Source organism: Acipenser ruthenus, chromosome 6, assembly GCF_902713425.1.
Source record: "Acipenser ruthenus chromosome 6, fAciRut3.2 maternal haplotype, whole genome shotgun sequence".
Lineage (NCBI taxonomy): Eukaryota > Metazoa > Chordata > Actinopteri > Acipenseriformes > Acipenseridae > Acipenser > Acipenser ruthenus.
Genome location: NC_081194.1, coordinates 48,245,264 through 48,263,553, shown reverse-complemented (window position 1 = coordinate 48,263,553; position 18,290 = coordinate 48,245,264). Strand labels below are relative to the sequence as shown.

Here is an 18,290-nt window from a genome sequence, read left to right as displayed (position 1 = left end):
AGTTAATGCATACCCCAGAAGTTAGCATTAAAGTACGTACAGTGTTTATTGAAAGTAAATCATAACTTAAAGGTAATGTTGCATTTTACTCACCCAAAATATATTTCTCACGTAGTGTCTAAATTGGCGAGTAAATTACTCAATAACCCAAAACCTTAGCTGGTAAGAGCAGGTGATCATAATTTGATATACCTGGATGTTAACTTGTTAGTAAAAAAAAAAACACTACATGAACATATTATTATGAATGTAAGCTGGTGCCAACAGATGGCGACTCTGGATTTTGGTTCTGATGGTACAGAGGTAACAGCTGACCCAGTGATGACTATGTGGACAGTCATGAATATGGGTGGCCACATCAAAATTAATTTTAGTCATCCACCAAAAATCTGTTAGTTTTTTTTTTGTGTGTTTAACAAAAAAACCAAAAAAAAGAAGTGTAAATCCTGGACCCTACTCTATTTTACTAAAGAGATGATATTTGAACTCAAACAGTTACCACTCTTTACAGTCCAAAGGGATCATATGATGTAGCTTTCAAAGATAAAAGTCAAGATCATAGTCTCCACAATGGGTAGTTTAGGTTCTGCAGACTTAAGGTTAAGGTTCTTCTTATCTGATCTGATGCTTTGCTAAGTCTTCAGAACCTAAATCACAAGATCTTGAGGTTCTTGTGATTAGAAATGGATAGTGCTATCACCACAAACAGGTACAAGGCTGGTTATGGTCTAGCAAGTTTAGGTTCTTAAAGAGTACAACAATTGACCTGGTTTCTGGGTTTTCCTATTTGAATCAAATGTGTTTTATTTTCTATAATGCCTCAATGTTCGTAAAATTCAGTACATTTGAATACTCTTAATAAGTTGTTTAGTAGTGTGATGTCCGTTTCAAAACAGCAGACATTTTTGTTTGTTATCAACCTTCAAAAACACAGGCACATCACTGAAAAGCATGAAAATCAGAACATGATAAGGTAAGCAGTTCAAGGATTGGCATAAAGCTGACAAATTGATAAAATCTAAAATTATGCAAAGGTTCATAGTTAAGACAGAGGAAAGAAAGTAAGACCCAAGTCAGATTCTGTATACATGAGAACATCCAGTTGGATTTAAGGTTGTGTTTGGCATTTCATTATTGACAACCTTGTGCTATCATGTTACCCCGAGAATTTGGGAAAACATTCCCACTAAATGTGCAAATAAAGTTAATCCACCTGATGATGTTGTTGCAAACCAGGGACCTCCTGTAAAAGGCACATGAGACCAGATGCTTTTGCTCCAAATGAAAGGTTAAAAGGAAAGGCACCATGAAGGGGGGAATTACGAAGGATCGTCTCTCCTCACTGTGTCCAAAACATTTGAAAATAGCCTTTTTTTCTGAAAAACAACTTGCTATAAATCTTATAGGCCTCTCCGCTGTCAATAAAATCCAAGAATTTGAAGACATTATTTGTGTTTTGATGGTGAAATGTAGGTGGCAGTCTGCTTGTTATTCAGTTGTTAGCCTCTGGGGTTGTGCATAGATTATCATTCTAAAATGAACTGGACAAGCCAAGTTCTCCAAACTTAGTAATTTTTTGGGCAGTGTCAGTGGAACATGATATGTATGATGATTCTTATCTGTTTTAATCACCCATTTTGTACAGGATAGTAACACCCAACTTTATTTCCATAAAGTGCCAAAACACACACTTGCTTACTGATTGAAACATATGTCAGTATACCAGCTTATTGACAATACATGTTTTATGAAAATAACTGGTAGTTAATGAGATTACCAATGCCGTTTGCTGTTTTTACTCAAATATTTATGTGGAATATTTGTTATGTGCCTATATAACATGTTCACGCACACACTGTGTATGTATGTTCAGAGTAACATATTTTAAAAATACCACACAGAAAAACAGTATAAAAGACAGATATTGACTCACCTCCTCCACCACCCAGGAGACTTGCATTTGCTGTATAAAAACAAGAAGAAAAAACAAGTAAGCACTAATGTAGTTGTTTATTTTATATTATAGCCCTACACAAATGTATCTGTCAGTTAATTAAAGTCTCTTGTGCTCTCGCTTGAAAACCATGGAAAACAATGGTAATCCTTTACTGACATTGTTCAGTTAATCAACCCCAGGTACACCGTTTGTTTGTTTTGGACACCTAGGATTCCCTGGGATGCCAAATGATAATCAGTTATCACAAACATCAAAACGTATTCCTCAGAAGCACAAGCTTCCACTGTAGTATCTTCCCCTACCAAAATGTATACTGTGGTGACACATACTGTATCACAACGTAATGAAAAAATCCTCTTTTTTTTTTTTTTTACTTTAAAATAGACACTGAACTCAATAGTTTGCACTGCCTAATTTGGATGAGAAGACTGGATGCTTAAATCCTGCTATACACAAGCTATTTTATTCTACTTTATTTATTTATTTACCTACGTAACATGTTCCTTCTTACAGCTGGCTCTAATGGTTTAACATTTTAAGATTCCCTGGAGGGGCTTTTATTTATTGAAAAATGTAGACAATTATATCCGTTTGTTTTACCATTCCTTCAAATTACTAAAATTGCTGTATTGTTTACAGGTCTCAGGCACAAGGGTATCTCCCCTGCCACGTCAATATTTTGTTTAACCCACAGAGGGAGCTTAATTATATGAACCAAAATGAGTGCTAATATTTTAGCAAAAATTAAAAAACATTACACAAGTATACTTTGCAGGCAACCCCTTAATTAACAGCAAAATACTATCACTCTGTAGAGGAAGATCAAAAGGTATTTAAATGAGATCAATCATTTAAAATGTAACAGTAAATGTGGTTTGTGTGTTTTAATGCAGTGCCAGGTCAACAACATTTCCATTCTCACAGACACATTACAAATAACTAGTGAATATTTTAGTGAAATATTTCTACATAGGGGGTTGGAAAACATTTTCCAGTATAATGTGCTATCCAATAGTGTCTGTCAAATGTATTAACTCATGCCTTGGTACTTTCATACATCCGTCATAGACTACCCAACTGTGAAAGGGTCGTGTCACTGGCAAGGCTTGTTTCCGTCAGGTAGAGAGACTCAAGACACAAAAAGCTGCACTTCAAGCGTTATTGCGCACCTTTAATTACACAAACACAACAAACAAAACACAGATACAAACAAATAAGCACAGTGGCCAAAATAAAGAGACGAAACAACCCCACTCACCAACCCCAAACAGATTTTCCTCTTTTTATACACCTGTGGCTGGAGCCTAATTAAATCATCAGTTATTCCATTATGGCCCCAGCCACATTCCCAGGGAGGAAGGAATTTAACCCCCTCCCTGCCAACCCAATATTCCCCACACACACCCACACATTACACCGGCTCTCTGATAACCAACTCATTTGTATCAACACGCCCAAGAATTTCAGTTTTTATTAGGCTCCCACATACGCCAAAATTGATACAGAAGAAAAACCTGCAAAACTTTAGCTGGAATTCAGAATTCGAGCCTTTGAATTTAAGCGAATTGTTTGGGTTGACAAAACACCCCTGTGTATGCATGTATATTTTGAATATTAAAAATTCAGACAGGCAAGTTGGTATGTTTACCAAAAAAGAGTAATGACCTGAAAACCACCAGTTGATGACAGAAAAGTGTGCAATTTATACAAAACACACACTATTCAGATGATGATGTTATGAAGAAAACCTTTAAGGACAGTAAAGTATGTAAAGGAGTATTACATTATGAAACTTACACTTTACTGCAATTGTCACTATAGAGTAAATTGTCTTGTTTAAAACTCAACAAATAATCTTAATATCTTCAAGTCTGACAGAAATTGCTGCCTACAAAACTGTTTCAATATAGTGATTCTATTATTATTGTTTTTGCTGAGTGAAATCATCAACATCCAAATAATGTGATAAGACTTAATTCTGTGTGTGTGTGAGAGAGAGAGAGAGAGATCAAAAGGACAAATTAACAAATTGTTGACCGTCATTTTTATTAAGTGTCCTGACTTCATTTGAATGTCATCCCTTTCCTGAAGAAATACAACTGCAAAGTTTAATTGCTTGACATTACAAAAAGTTTGTGAAGCACTTAATGTGCCCATTTTAGTTTTCAAACCTAAACCTACCTACTTAAGATTAAAAACTAAAGTACAGTACAATCCCTATATTACAAACCCCAGAGGGACTGAGTAAAATGGTCTTAATAAAGAACTGGCCTTTTTGTTTACGACTGTAAGTTGCCCTGGATAAGGGCATCTGCTAAGAAATAACAACAACAACAACAACAACAACAACAACAACAACAACAACAACAACAACAACAACAACAACAACAACAACAACAACAACAACAACAACAACAACAACAACAACAACAACAACAACAACAACAACAACAACAACAACAACAACAACAACAACAACAACAACAACAACAACAACAACAACAACAACAACAACAACAACAACAACAACAACAACAACAACAACAACAACAACACACGGAAATATCAGAAAAGGACCGACAGATTGTGGTCTTTATAGTGTTCTAGTCTATGTATGTAGATCCTGACAAGGCATTTACTGTTTATATTCACTTGTACAATCTTAACAGAAAAGCTCTTTATGGTATTATTTCTCTTCTGTTCCTGTGTTTTTCTAAACTTTTACATCAATAATTCCTGGCCCCCTCACAGTGTCTCTGCTGTCTGCATGACCACAACAGCTAACAATGAAACAGTACGGTTTGTGAATCTTCTCTCAGCAGAAATTTAAGGAAACGTGTCTGCTGTGAAGAGAATAACATGTTTTTTTTTTCTTTGTTGTACATGTGACTTCTATTTCTTTTTATCTTTTGTCTCTTACAGAGCTGCTTGTTCGTTACAAAAATCTGTTACCTACAGAGCAGTGAAGCAAGATGTAGCCCTTTATCAAGACAAGATATCAAGGGGGGCATTAAGGCAAAAAAAGAAAGAAAAGAAAAAAAAGGATTGAGTTTCTGTTTTTATCTTTTCAAAGGAAAAAAAAAAAAAAAAAAAAAAACTTTAGCCACCTAAGGGGCACAGTACAATTTCAGGCAACCCAAGGATTCACATCCACAACTATAAATCTGTTCATCACATGAACCAACCTTTCCACTGTGCTTTGAGGCTTACCAGTACAGGTGTTGCAGTAACAATCAAACATGCACAGTGAGCACTTACAGTACACTCTGTATTCCAAGTAACTCTGCGACCAAAATTGTTAACTTTGGAGTTGTTTATTAAAAAGCTTCTCTTGGTATTGGACACTGTGTTTCTTTAAAGATTGTACTAAATTGAATACAAATAATACCCTACGCATCTGGTGGAGGGTTGGTCTCAAGATATGAGACGAAAGAAATACTCCTTTATGTTCAGCCAACTCCTTTCTTGCAGGGACTCAAGAGATTAACATTTTCTCAAACTGAAAGATGAGAGTGTTAACCAAGGTTTTAAAATCAATTTTATTTCCTCTTATTAGCATTTGAAGAATTTACACAGGCCTTTTCTTATGTTGATTTCTTTCAGTAATACTTGGGTTTAGGGATCTGTTGTTATAAGGGATTATATACAATCTATACACATGTTGCTATTTATGCTTTTAAGAAGACTATGATTAAAAATAATAACTAATGCATTTATTATTTTTGGCAACAGCATAAGAATATTATAAAATACATTATTCATAACTAGGGCCCTACGTTTTTCATGACTTAACCTGCAATTCACTCCTAATCCTCCAGATGTCCGTGTAGCCACTCCAGCTAAACTGATCAAAATAATAATTAAGGAATCAACCCATAACATTCTGGCTAATTAGAAAACACTCCTGAATTACAAGGGGAATTTATTGCCATTCTAGAAATTGATGCGTTTAAAGAAAAAGCTTACAGAGAGACTTGCTGTTTTAGAACAAATAGATGCACCAACAAACTCAAATAGCATTTCTTTGAGAGATCACACACAGCAATATCCACCTGGTGTGCTGCACACTGATGGGTATAACTTGTTTTGAAAGCCGCAGCGTTAGAATTCAAAACGTATAATAAAGTTGCAGAATTAATAAATTCATACCGAGCACTGGCACAAGAGTTGCCTTTACCGGATGCGCCACTCGGGAGACCCCAATTAGACCTTTTTAATTGTTATCGGCTCCTAAAAAGTTGCAAAGTTCAAGTTACTTATAAAATGTTATACTTAACTTGAAATCTGCAACTGGGTCTAATTAAGCAAATGATCAGTTCAATTAAGGGTCTAGTTAAATAATTGTTGAAATTACAGTCGAAATGAAAACCAGAAGACACATGGGGTCTCCAGGACCAGGGTTGGGAAACCCTAACTTATGGGCTTCTTACGAATAACCTTTTTTCTTTTTTACAAAACCACTAAAAACAAAACAAATAAATAATAAATTAACACAGCTTACATATATTACAGAATCTATCAAATGCCCAGATTCCAATAAATGGTTTTCATTTCTATACTGTTAAGAGATCGGTGCCAGAAACAGGAAATCTATTAAAAAAACAAAACAATATCTTCTCCTTTGTTGACGAAATTATATATATGTGTGTATGTATGTATGTATGTATGTATGTATGTATGTATGTATGTCAGGGGTCACAAACAGATCCAGAAATCAAGAAAATACTTGTGGGGGGCTCCCGAGTGGCGCATCCAGTAAAGGCATTCTGCGTGGAGTGCAGGATGCACACTATAGCCTGGACGCCGCCAGTTCGAGTCCAGGCTATTCCACAGCCGACCGTGGACGGGAGCTCGCAGGGTGCGGCGCACAATTGGCCGAGCGTCACCTGGGGGGAGGGAGGGTTAGGTCGGCCAGGGTGTCCTCGGCTCACCGCGCATCAGCGACCCCTCTAGTCTGGCCAGGGGCCTGCGGGCTTGCCTGTAAGCTGCCCGAGAGCTGCATTGTCCTCAGAAGCTGTAGCTCTTGGGTGGCTGCATGGCGAGTCCGCAGTGTGAAAAAAAGCGGTCGGCTGACGACACACACTTTGGAGGACAGCGTGTGTTTGTCTTCGCCCTCCCGAGTCAGCGCAGGGGTGGTAGCGGTGAGCTGAGCCTAAAAAATAATTGGCCATTCTAAATTGGGAGAAAATAATAAAAAATAATTGGCAACGACGAAAAAAAAAAAAAAGTGTTCTTGTAAATTAAAACTATAAATAACATATTCACTTCTCTGAAATATTGAAAAAAAGTCCTTTTTAAATCCTGTTCTACATATTCACCGGGATGTAAGGGAAAAATAAATGTCAGTAGCCATCTACAGCGTTCTGTTTATTAATCTGCTAATATGTACTTTGTAATAATGGGATGACCAATTCAAATGGTTAAAATAATGTAATGAGATGACTGCATTACGTGGCTTATTGTGGAAGCTAATCAACATATTGGGGCTGTAGGACTAAATTTCAGGTTAAAAAAACAAGTCCTGAAAAACACAGGGCCCTAGTCATAACCCTTTATAATAGATCCCTAGTGTTACCGATATTCAAAAGTCATTATTAATGACAAGGTCCTGCTAATGAATGAATTAGCTGAAACGTCTGCATACTTGACTTATTTACCACAAAAACTGTGGAAAGCGTTTGCCAGAACAGAGTTGAACTCATGCAGTGCTTGAAACAAAGGAGATATGAATCACAAAATTCTACTAAATATATCAAAAATAAAAAAGAACTCCATAGTTTGTGGTTAAGAGGCATGAAATTGGAAATAATCAAGAGATGGGAATGGCTTTTAAGAGAAAGGGGAAAAAACGAATAGATTTCTTCTGCAGTAATGGACATACTATACTTACATACCATGTTACCAGCACTTAAGGAGAGAACGGTGGAGGAAAAGCATTAAAATACCCCCTTTTTTTTTTGTTACCAATTACCATGCGTTTTGTCAGGCAAAGAGAGGTTGGTGCCGACAAACCATGGGGGAGAGGAGCTAAAATGCACCCGAGTTGGCTCGGGACACTGAGGTCGAGTGACCTGTCATGATCTTATGTCCACACGATTAGGCATTAGATGTGGTCAGTTGGGCATAAACGCTAATGATCCAAAGCCTTGTTAACACCTGAATGCATTTCACTTATAAATCTGATAAAACAATTTTGCTTTAAAAATAAATGGGGTAACATTAATCTGTTGAGTGGTAACCCAGACTCACAATTTCTGTATACAATGTATACAGAATGTAACTAAAAGGTACTCATTAAAAGAATTGTGGTTTATTATATGTAACAGCTACTGCTGCTGAATGACTACAAATTTAATGAAAAGAAATTGTGGTGAATTTATGTAACAGCTAGTGCTATTACTTGAAGAGAAATAGCACAGTTTGCATTTGGTCATTAGTGCGCTGCATTATTTCTCTTTAAAACTACAACACACTCAGCCAACAGGGATTTCTCTAGTCTTCAGTATAATCCTATTTGCTTTGATGAAAAGTCCAATCCATCCCCCAGGTTAAAATGAATCACAGGTTTCTTAAACTGCAAATAAATAGCAATCGACATATACAATCATGTCTAATAAGTCACAGACACTTTTTCTTTTTTCTTTTAATTATCTTGTTGAAGTACAGACCACTGGGTACTATGTGCACAGACTGCAAAAAAGCAGCAATTGCACTCAAATCTCATAGATTAAAAACTCATGACTCTGTGCACCTTGTAATATAACGCATCATCTGCTGTACCTTGATCAGATAATCTCAATTCCTATACCATTTTGAAGTGTAAGGACAAGAGATCAAAACCATGTCCCATTGCAAAGTAGACTATTTAGCTAGTGGTCTCTCTAGGTTAATACAGAAGGGCATTCTGCAGTGCTTTTCTTTTGTTGTTTTCACTCTCCATAGAATGTGGTTAATTCTACTATAGTCCAAAAGTACTATTATTAAGTTTTGACATGCTCTAAATTGCTCAAATCAAATCAGAGCACAGGTGGGAATCACAGGGTGTGATGTGCTGCTATTGCAAAAAAATAAGTGACCACAAAATACAGTAAGCATTAGTGTTATGTATTCTTTCTGTGTTCTTGGTGTCATGGGTTTTAAAACTCAAAATCAGAAAACCAATAATCAAACATTAAAAGATCACATCTGACCTATACAAAATTATTTGACCTCTGCAAAGTTGCTACAATTGTAGCAACTTACAGTACACTCCCCATCCAGTCTGTTGCATCTTCCAATAAAACCCTACTCTTCTGAAATCCTGGAGCAAACTTAACATCCTACAAATGCTCTATGCTCTAGGCGCATCCAGTAAAGGCACTCAATATGGCGTGAAGGATGTGCCCTATAGTCTGGACGTCGCAAGTTCGAGTCCAAGCTATTCCTTTGCCAACCGGGAGGTTCCAGGGGGGCGGCGCACAATTGGCCGAGCGTCGCCCGGGGGGAGGGAGGGTTAGGTCGGCCAGGGTGTCCTCGGCTCACTGCGCACCAGCGACCCCTGTAGTCTGGCCGGACGCCTGCGGACTTGTCTGTAAGCTGCCCGAGAACTGCATTGTCCTCCGACGCTGTAGCTCTTGGGTGGCTGCATGGTGAGTCCGCAATGTGAAAAAAAGCGGTCGGCTGACGGCACACGCTTCGGAGGACAGCGTGTGTTCGTCTTCGCCCTCCCGAGTCAGCGCAGGGGTTGTAGCTGTGAGCTGAGCCTAAAAATAATTGGCCATTCCAAATTGCTAGAAAATAATAAAAAATAATTGGCAACGACTAAATAATTAAAAAAAAAAAAAATGAAGATGTTTATAGCGTTATTGGGCGAACCACATCAAAGATCCAGAAACAGATTGCAAGTAGCTTTTTTGCAGTGCTTTTGTGCACTGTGGCCCACTACAATATGGTCCAACTAAAGTTAAACAACACAACAAAAAAGGTTGGTAATAATCAAGGAGGAATAAAAAAAATTGTAATGGTATAAAAAAAACTAGCAAGAACCAACTTACCAGTTAAATGATTGTTCCGCTTCCAGTTTCTCGCTACTCTAACAAAACAGGACCCTATTTGTTTCTTGTCCAGATATTTCATGGTCTTGAATGGAAAACTTCAAGTACCCCCAACAGTCTAGGCTTTTGTTTCAACTAGAACGATCTTATGTACACTGGAAAACAGTGTCTGTTTAACTCTTTTGGTCCTGAATTATTTTAGTCAAGCTGTAGAATGCTAAATTAAGTTGTATAATTCATAAGGAGCTCCTTTGTTGAGCCTAAGTGAGGACAGGACAAAACCAAATGTTTACATATATCGTGGTATGTGGGACTTTAAAGTCATGCCAGTATTTTAAGAATTCTAAACAGCGCTAAGATAAGGCGGAACTTTGAGGTCCCACCAAGACTGAAGGGTTAAAACAAATATTTAGTGTCTGGCAAAAAAAAAAAAAAGATTCTCTCAGAATTACTAAAACACACATATTTTTGCTTTACATGTCTACTTTTAGTAATATTTTACACTTTTTTTATTATTATTATTACTGCAATAATATTCCCACTATTATTATCTAGTTATATTATACAAGTTATATTCTACTATTGTGTGTGTTTTGTGCGATGGGGAGGGGGCAAGTAGATTTTTCTAGCATTTTGTCCATACCATTGAACCATAATAATATCTTTGCAGTGCACTGGTGGCTATGGTTTTGTACGGGGGATGGGGACTAGATTGAATGATCACTCATTCTTTTTGTTGTCTTTGTTTTGGACTACTGACTGATCGCGGCGGTGATGAGTTTAGTTTGACTTATTTTTTGCTTTGTGATTGTTGTGGTCTTTCTAATGGTTTTTATGCTGACATAGACCTGTAAGACTAGGGCTTGTTTATATGTATATAAGGGCACTTTCACACCTAGTTCACTTGCAGGTGATTCGCATCTTGGTTCACTTGGTTCATTTTTTTCAGTTTAGGTTCGGTTCGTTTCGGACCAGTAAAATTCAATCGAACTTGAATTTATTTGTAAATGAATTCAAGTTTGTTTGTTTAGTCCACTTGCTGGTACACGTGGACCAGAATTCTACTTGTTTCACACTGCACCTTTACAAGCACGCTCAGTTCTCTTTACCATTTACTTGAGCAGAAGTTCTCTGTAGAAAAACATTTTCCATGGAGAATACAGGTACTACAAGTGCTGTGCTCTTGCTTTTCCTGTGCGTCAGAGCATATCTCTCATTTCAAAGTAGGCCTGCCACATTTTTCCACACAGAAAAAAATCTTTGTGTTTTTGTGTGTTGTTTCCAGTTGTTCCTGGATGTATACATTAGCCCATACTTCAAGCAAAGCTTCTTACTCCAGGTCATCCCTCGCAAAGACATTTTCCAAGTAGTTTGTCAAATGTGTTTGAGCAAAAACGCTGGACACTTCCTTGGTGTTTGATCAGTTTGGTTCGCTGTTTGGAGCGGTTCGTTTTCAAGTGAACCTGAATACACTTGCTTTCACAATGCAAAAAGTTTTGGGGTAGCAAATGTCGCAAACGTACCAAGTTCGCTTTCAAACGAACAGAGACCACCTTTTCTAGTGATCTTGGTTTGTTTAGTTTGATTCGCATCCTGGTGCGATTACGTCACTGTCAGAAGTTTCACATATAGCTCCAAACAAACCGAACCGCACTTCAATCCGCATCAAACAGTCAAACGAACTAGGTGTGAAAGGCCCCTAAGAAGCCACCCCACCCTCTGCATTGTTCCAAAAAATATCTGTATTTGCAAAGCTAATAAAAGGTACACAAAGCTGACAAGTAAATTACTATTTTTGTATTCATAATGTAATGCCATGATGTTCATACAGCATTTGCTAGCCTGTTATTTCCATTTGGAGCATTTATGCCTAGTCTTATTGACCAAGCAGATTGACAGGTATAAAAATCTCACATATTGTAACTTTATTAAAAGCAGCAGGAGATTCTGGGCTGGTATCAAATGTATTGTGTGTGAACATATTTCATCAGGCACACTACACTACAGGGTTGCTGAGCATCAATCTTTTATTTCTCTACAATTTTTTTTATCCTAGGCTTACAGTCGGCTCTACATATATTTTTTTGGGGAAACATATATTCCAGAGAATACCATTTTATTTTGCATGGATGTAAAATCCCATTGTTCCCAGGCATGAAACTTTAGAAACATGTTAAGAGGCACTGGAAAATAGAGTAGATAAGAACATGATACCTACAGAAGAAATATTATATATGACCAAGATAGTTTTAGAAAATAGTTATTTTACATTTGGAAATAGAAGTGACAAACAGAATGATGGCACAGCAATAGGCTCAATTAGGTATGCATTTTGCAAGCACATATATGGGCAAATGGGAGGAAATGTTACAAATGGGAGTAAACTAGACAAGAGACCATTAGAAACCACATAATATAAGTGGATGACATACTTGGAATATGGACACATGGAGAAGAATCTCCTGTACAATTTCATTAATTAGCAAATGGTATCCACCCTAACATTTCGCTGGATTTAAGGTAGACACAATCTGAAATTGAATTCTTAGGCACCTTGTTTAAACTTGATCAGGGCTCTATTAAAAGAGATCTTACTCGAAACCTACGGATATGCATCAGTACCTACATATGTCATCTGCACATCCTATCTATACTAAAAGAGCATTTCCTAAAGGACTGGGTATAAGGATAAAAAGAATCTGTTCTGATGAAAATTACTACAAAAAACAGAGAAAGGAATTCAAAATAAATTTTAAGAAAAGAGGATACAGTAGTCTCCGGATATAGGAACACCTCGTAAGAGAACACTTTGCTAAAAAAAAAAAGCACCCTTATGGTGAAACAGATCTTTCCCATTGTAAATTGGAAGGCCATCTGGTCAAAAACACGCTGTACTGCTTTAGAGCGAGTCAGAATCTTATGGGACAGAAAAAAGACAAGCACATCATTCTGAAATGCCTCGTTTAAACAGTGTCTAACTCGCTGGAAATTTTGTGTAGTTATTTTTATATAGATTGTATATATTATATATTTTTTGTTTCTGTTATGTGGAACGTAATAAACGAGAACCAAAGTGAGTTTTTTTCCCCCTTAATTTTACAACGCCATTTCCACGTTTGTTTCATTTGAAGTGTTTAAAGTTCAATTTCAGTTTTCGTTCGCTTGTTCAGCTACAAAAAGGCACAAGTAAATTGTTATTACTTTACGAAAACGTGTCTATGGCCACTGTTTACTATGAAGAAACGGCAATTGCAAGGAATGAAAAAAAGTAATAAATAAATAAAATGCAGTGTCGACTTTATGTACTATTTATTTCGGCAATAAACAAAACAAAACTTGAACTGCTATTTGGCATCCTTTGTTTCGTAGTTAATTCACTGGTGTAAAGTAAGGCCTACACAATGTATTCTTTACTCCTGGTATACTTTTCTACTTTAACGTTGCACATTGTAACGTCCTGCTGTAAAATAAAGGCACACACACAGGGGCCATACCCCCCTGGCCCTGCTGCGCTATATGCTATATATATATATATATATATATATATATATATATATATATATATATATATATATATATATATAAATATATATATATATATATATATATATATATTACACACACACACACACACTGATATACACATACATACATATTAATGTAACAAAGAGTCATTTGTGCTCTACAATGCTTAATATTGCTTAATGCTTAATATCTTTTGTTGCTTTTGTGTATTTCATTTGCAAGTGAACTGTGACCTTATCGAGCGCTATATTCTGCAATTTTGAATAGTGACTTTGAATAATGTTAATTCTGGAAACTTTTTTTTTTAATCTTATGGTTTTGCTAAATTGCATTGCCTTTTACATTTTACGCGGTTTTGTGCATGGGTAACATTTTGATTTAATTTTGCTGTTGGGTCGCTTCCCATGTTAAATCCATTTTTTGCACAGCTCAAAAAGGGGGGGGGGGGGGGGAATTAATCGATCTGGCTGAAATTTGGGATTTCAGGTAAGATTGGCAGGGGATTGGGGTGTAGTTCTATTTGGTAGTTTTTGTTTCATTGATTATATATATGTGTGTGTGTGTGTATGTGTGTGTAACAGGGTGAGATCTGTGCTGGCTGGCTAAGAATGAGGGCTGGCAATGGAGGGAGTCCGAACAATTTCAGGTGGGGGTGACTGGAAGAGTCTGGGGGTGGGGAGTCCGCGGAGCCAGCACAGAGTCCCGAGCTGGAAACCATGGGAGCTATTTTTTTTGCTCGTTCCCGTGACTTCTGGCTCGAACAAGGGTGTGACGATGTGCAGGGCAGGCTCTTTGACCAAGCAGCTGTAATTAATTGAAACTGCTCGAGATCTTTTGTACCGGGTTGATAAATTACCTGTTGCTCATTCCGCAGCCTTTTAAAGAGGATTTGTTGCAATTGGCTCACGCTATTCCTCTGTCTGGTCATTTGGGAAGGGACAAGACCAAGCGAGACTCGTGACACGGTTCTATTGGCTGGGGCTAGAAGGTGATGTCCGGCGTTTTTGCGAACGCTGCAGAGTGTCAGGCCTGCCCTAGAGCGTATTGGAGTAGATATAGTTGGACCGCTAGAGAGGAGTGCAGCGGGATACACACACCTATTGGTCATTTTGGATTACACTATGTGTTAGCCAGAGGCCATTCCCCTCCGATCTGTGTCTGCTAAATCTGTTGCCAACGAGCTAGTGAAGGTTTTCTCCCGGGTTGGGATCCCCAGGGAGGTACCAACTTTATGTCCCAGCTAGTCCGTGGAACATGCAAACTTTTGCGGATTAAGACCATTAGGACCTCGGTTTACCATCCTCAGACTGATGGTCTTGTGGAGCGTTTTAATACGACCCTCAAAAACATGTTGCGCAGATTTAATTAATAGTGATGTGCACTACTGGGACCAGCTGATTCCTCCCCTTTTCTTTGCTATCAGAGAGGTACCTCAGGCTTCTACAAGGTTTTCACCATTCGAGCTGCTGTATGGGCGGAGACCCCAGGGTGTGCTTGATTGGGTCAAAGAGATGTGGGAGGAGCAGCAGCACAATTCAACCAATACTGTCCAGTATGTGGACCTGCGCAAACGTCTTGAGTCTGTGGGAAAGTGGGCGCAGGACCATTTGCAGCAGGCTCAATGCAGACAGGAGAACCAATATAACAGGGGATCCCAGTTATGCATGTTTCAGCCGGGGGATAAAGTGCTTCTATTGTTGCCCAGCTCTGAGCCTAAACTTCTAACGAAGTGGCAAGGACCTTTTGAGGTTACACGCCAGATTGATGTGTTTTCTCCCATCCCGGGGCAGACTCGAGTAGCACACCATCACACTGAAGTTGAGCTGGGGGCGCCAGTTTGCCAGAGGCCATACCGTATACCTGAACGCAAAAGGCAGGTAATAAAAACAGAAATTGATGAGATGCTCAGACTGGGGGTAATAGAAGAGTCCCAAAGTGACTGGAACAGTCCAATTGTGTTAGTGGATAAGCCAGATGGATCAACTCAGGCAAGTCAATGAAAAATCGAAGTTTGATGCTTATCTGGAGTGTCTAGGTATGGCTCATTTTATGACGACACTGGATTTAACCAAGGGGTACTGGCAGATACCCCTAACCCCAGAATCCAGAGAGAGGACTGCGTTTGACTCCCTTCAGGTTGTACCAATTTAGGACCATGCCATTTGGGTTTCACAGAGCGCCAGCCACTTTCCAGCGGATCATGGATCGCGTCCTGTGGCCCCATCAGCAGTACGCTGCTGCTTACATAGATGACGTGGTTATCCACAGTGAGGACTGGCCGGGTCATCTATGTAACGTAGTGGCACTGCTGCAATCCTTGCAGGAGGCTGGGCTCATTGCTAACCCAAAGAAATGTGCCATTGGGAAGAGTGAGTTGGAGTATTTGGGGTATCGAGTAGGAAGCGGCCAGTTCAGACCGCTAATTGCAAAGGTGAGCCTTTGATGACTGGCTGATCCCTACGACCAAAACCCAGGTGTGCCCCTTCTTGGGACGAGTGGGCTACTATAGCAAGTTCATCCCGAGCAGAGAAACTGCATCAAAATGCAGATTTTCGAATGGACCGGTGGTGCCATTCTGAGGGGAAGGATATGTAACACAGTGAGATCTATGCTGGCTACCTGACGCATGCATGAACCTGTAGGTGGAGGGGTCTGGAGCCCTGTAAGATCCACCTGTCGATCATGTCGATGACACAGAGAGGTTGGGTGAGGATGTGTTCTCTCCCTCTCTCCGAGTGTTCTGGAGGCGGACCTTGGGCAGTGCTTGACCTATAAAAACCCCGCCCATCTAGAAAGATCAACTGTGACAGCCCTGGGTGTGAGGGACTGGAGAAACAAAGAGGGTCAGGCAAACAAGGCTGAGTAAGACAGCCGAAACGGGAAAAAAAAGAAGTGTAATTACGTACCCGAGTCGGGACGTATGTGTTAGCAGGGAAACCCTGGGCAACCCCATAGAGTATAATAGGGGAATAGCCGTGTGGATAGCGATGGTGGGGGAACGCTGCAAGAGTAGCAACTTTGTAGTTTTGTTATTGTGTTATTGTTATTAAGCAAAATATCAATGCACAGTTTATTTTCATCATGGGTTAGATATAGAGGTTAGAGTAAAGTGGAGGGGAGGGGGGGGGGAAGAGAGACGACCAGTCCAGAATAAAAGAACGCAGTGCCAAAACTAATTTATCATAGCAATATTAATTAATCATTAATCAACAGCATAAAGTTTGTATTTTTCTTATTTAGAAATATGAACAACAATTTGACTCAGAAGAAAATGTTTTCTTATAAAAAGTTTAGTTTTCGTTCTATAGAAAATATTTTTTACACATTCAAACAATAGCCACCCGTTTATAAACTATTCAAACACTCTCATAGTTTATTAGTTTATGACGTCACATAAACCCTAGGTGGAATTATTTTCCTTCAACTTACTGAAGCCCATCTATCTATCTATCTATCTATCTATCTATCTATCTATCTATCTATCTTATTTATTTTATTCAAAATGTTCTTCCCGATGGCTAAATTTCGCCAGGATCATGTAGAAATTGTATATTAGTAATAAGAAAATTTGACTAATACAAGTACATTTTAACGAGAATTGACAAAAACATATTTACATATCAAAACAACCTTGAGTGCTCGTCTGAGTTTTGCACATTTAGATGGTTAAAGATTTGCAAATAAATTAACCACAGGTTATGAAGCAGAGATCAAAGTACATCTTCTGAAGGCCTTTTTGTTCTTAATAAATACAGAAAGACTATTAGTTGAGAACAAAGGGACTGCAAATATCCACTATAAATGCATTTGGGACACACTAAATCTATAGCATGAATTAATGTTGCCTGTAGAATTCTGTTGATCCAAAAATTGGGAAGAGGGACTGGTCAGTGTGTGAAGGTAGTATAACTCTCAATGCTTATTCACATCCTTTGATATTTTCGTCTCACTGAAAAACAGTCCCAAGTTCTTTAATGTATTTCCTCACAAATTTATTATTTTTGCATTACCCTCTCAAACCCATTATTGGTATGTTTTATACAGACTTGCAAATTTATTTAAACTGGAGAAAATATTTTATTTGGAGCACTTCACACACTTTAGGTCATATTTGCCCTCACAAACACAGCAGACACCGACAGCCTTTGTGTTGAAAATGTTATCAAATTGTATTACAAAGTTTACTTTTAGTACTACAATAATGTCCTTTAAATCCCCATCACGAAACAGTTGATTATTTGACATGTTGGAATAATTTATAGCAAGTGATGATTGTTCAAAACTGCTTAGAATGAAGTTTTAGTGACTCTCTTCCCTCTTAAGGAATGTATCAACTAAATAATACCAGCATAAAACAGTTATAATTGAAGGGTTTTATTGTCAATCAGTTGCACGCATTTCGAACATTAACAAAAAGAAAATACTCTCCCACCTGCATCTACAGGAATGTGGAAGGCTGACATTTTGTTTGTGTCAGCCTTGTTAATCAATAGGCATGTTAGTCTGGACTGAATAGGCATAGTACACCCCTAGATTTGCATAATATCTAATATTGTAATTGAATACAGTCACACTCATGAATGGGATTCAAACTCGTTAATCCACTTTGCACAAATGTAAAATATGACTATTAAAACATGCCAAATATTGTGCAAAAACAGTAATAATCGAGAAATAAGTAGTATAATAAATCAGAGAACAAAATAAAATACTGTATTCCTTTAACTTATCCTGTAAAAAAAACTTTTATAGATCATTTTAAATGTTTCTGCTCT

The 18,290-nt window shown here is 38.1% G+C and overlaps 1 protein-coding gene across 4 annotated transcripts in view; it reads right to left on the bottom strand.

Moving 5' to 3' along the window:
- The window catches only part of LOC117410630 (ADP-ribose glycohydrolase MACROD2-like), a 759,575-nt gene that overhangs the window by 595,054 nt on the left and 146,231 nt on the right, over positions 1 to 18,290 (bottom strand). For all 4 annotated transcript variants that reach the window (XM_034017313.3, XM_034017312.3, XM_034017315.3 and 1 more), the window contains exon 4: positions 1,934 to 1,963. In XM_034017313.3, the coding sequence (XP_033873204.2) occupies positions 1,934 to 1,963 (30 nt within the window). The remainder of the gene's footprint in view (positions 1 to 1,933; positions 1,964 to 18,290) is intronic.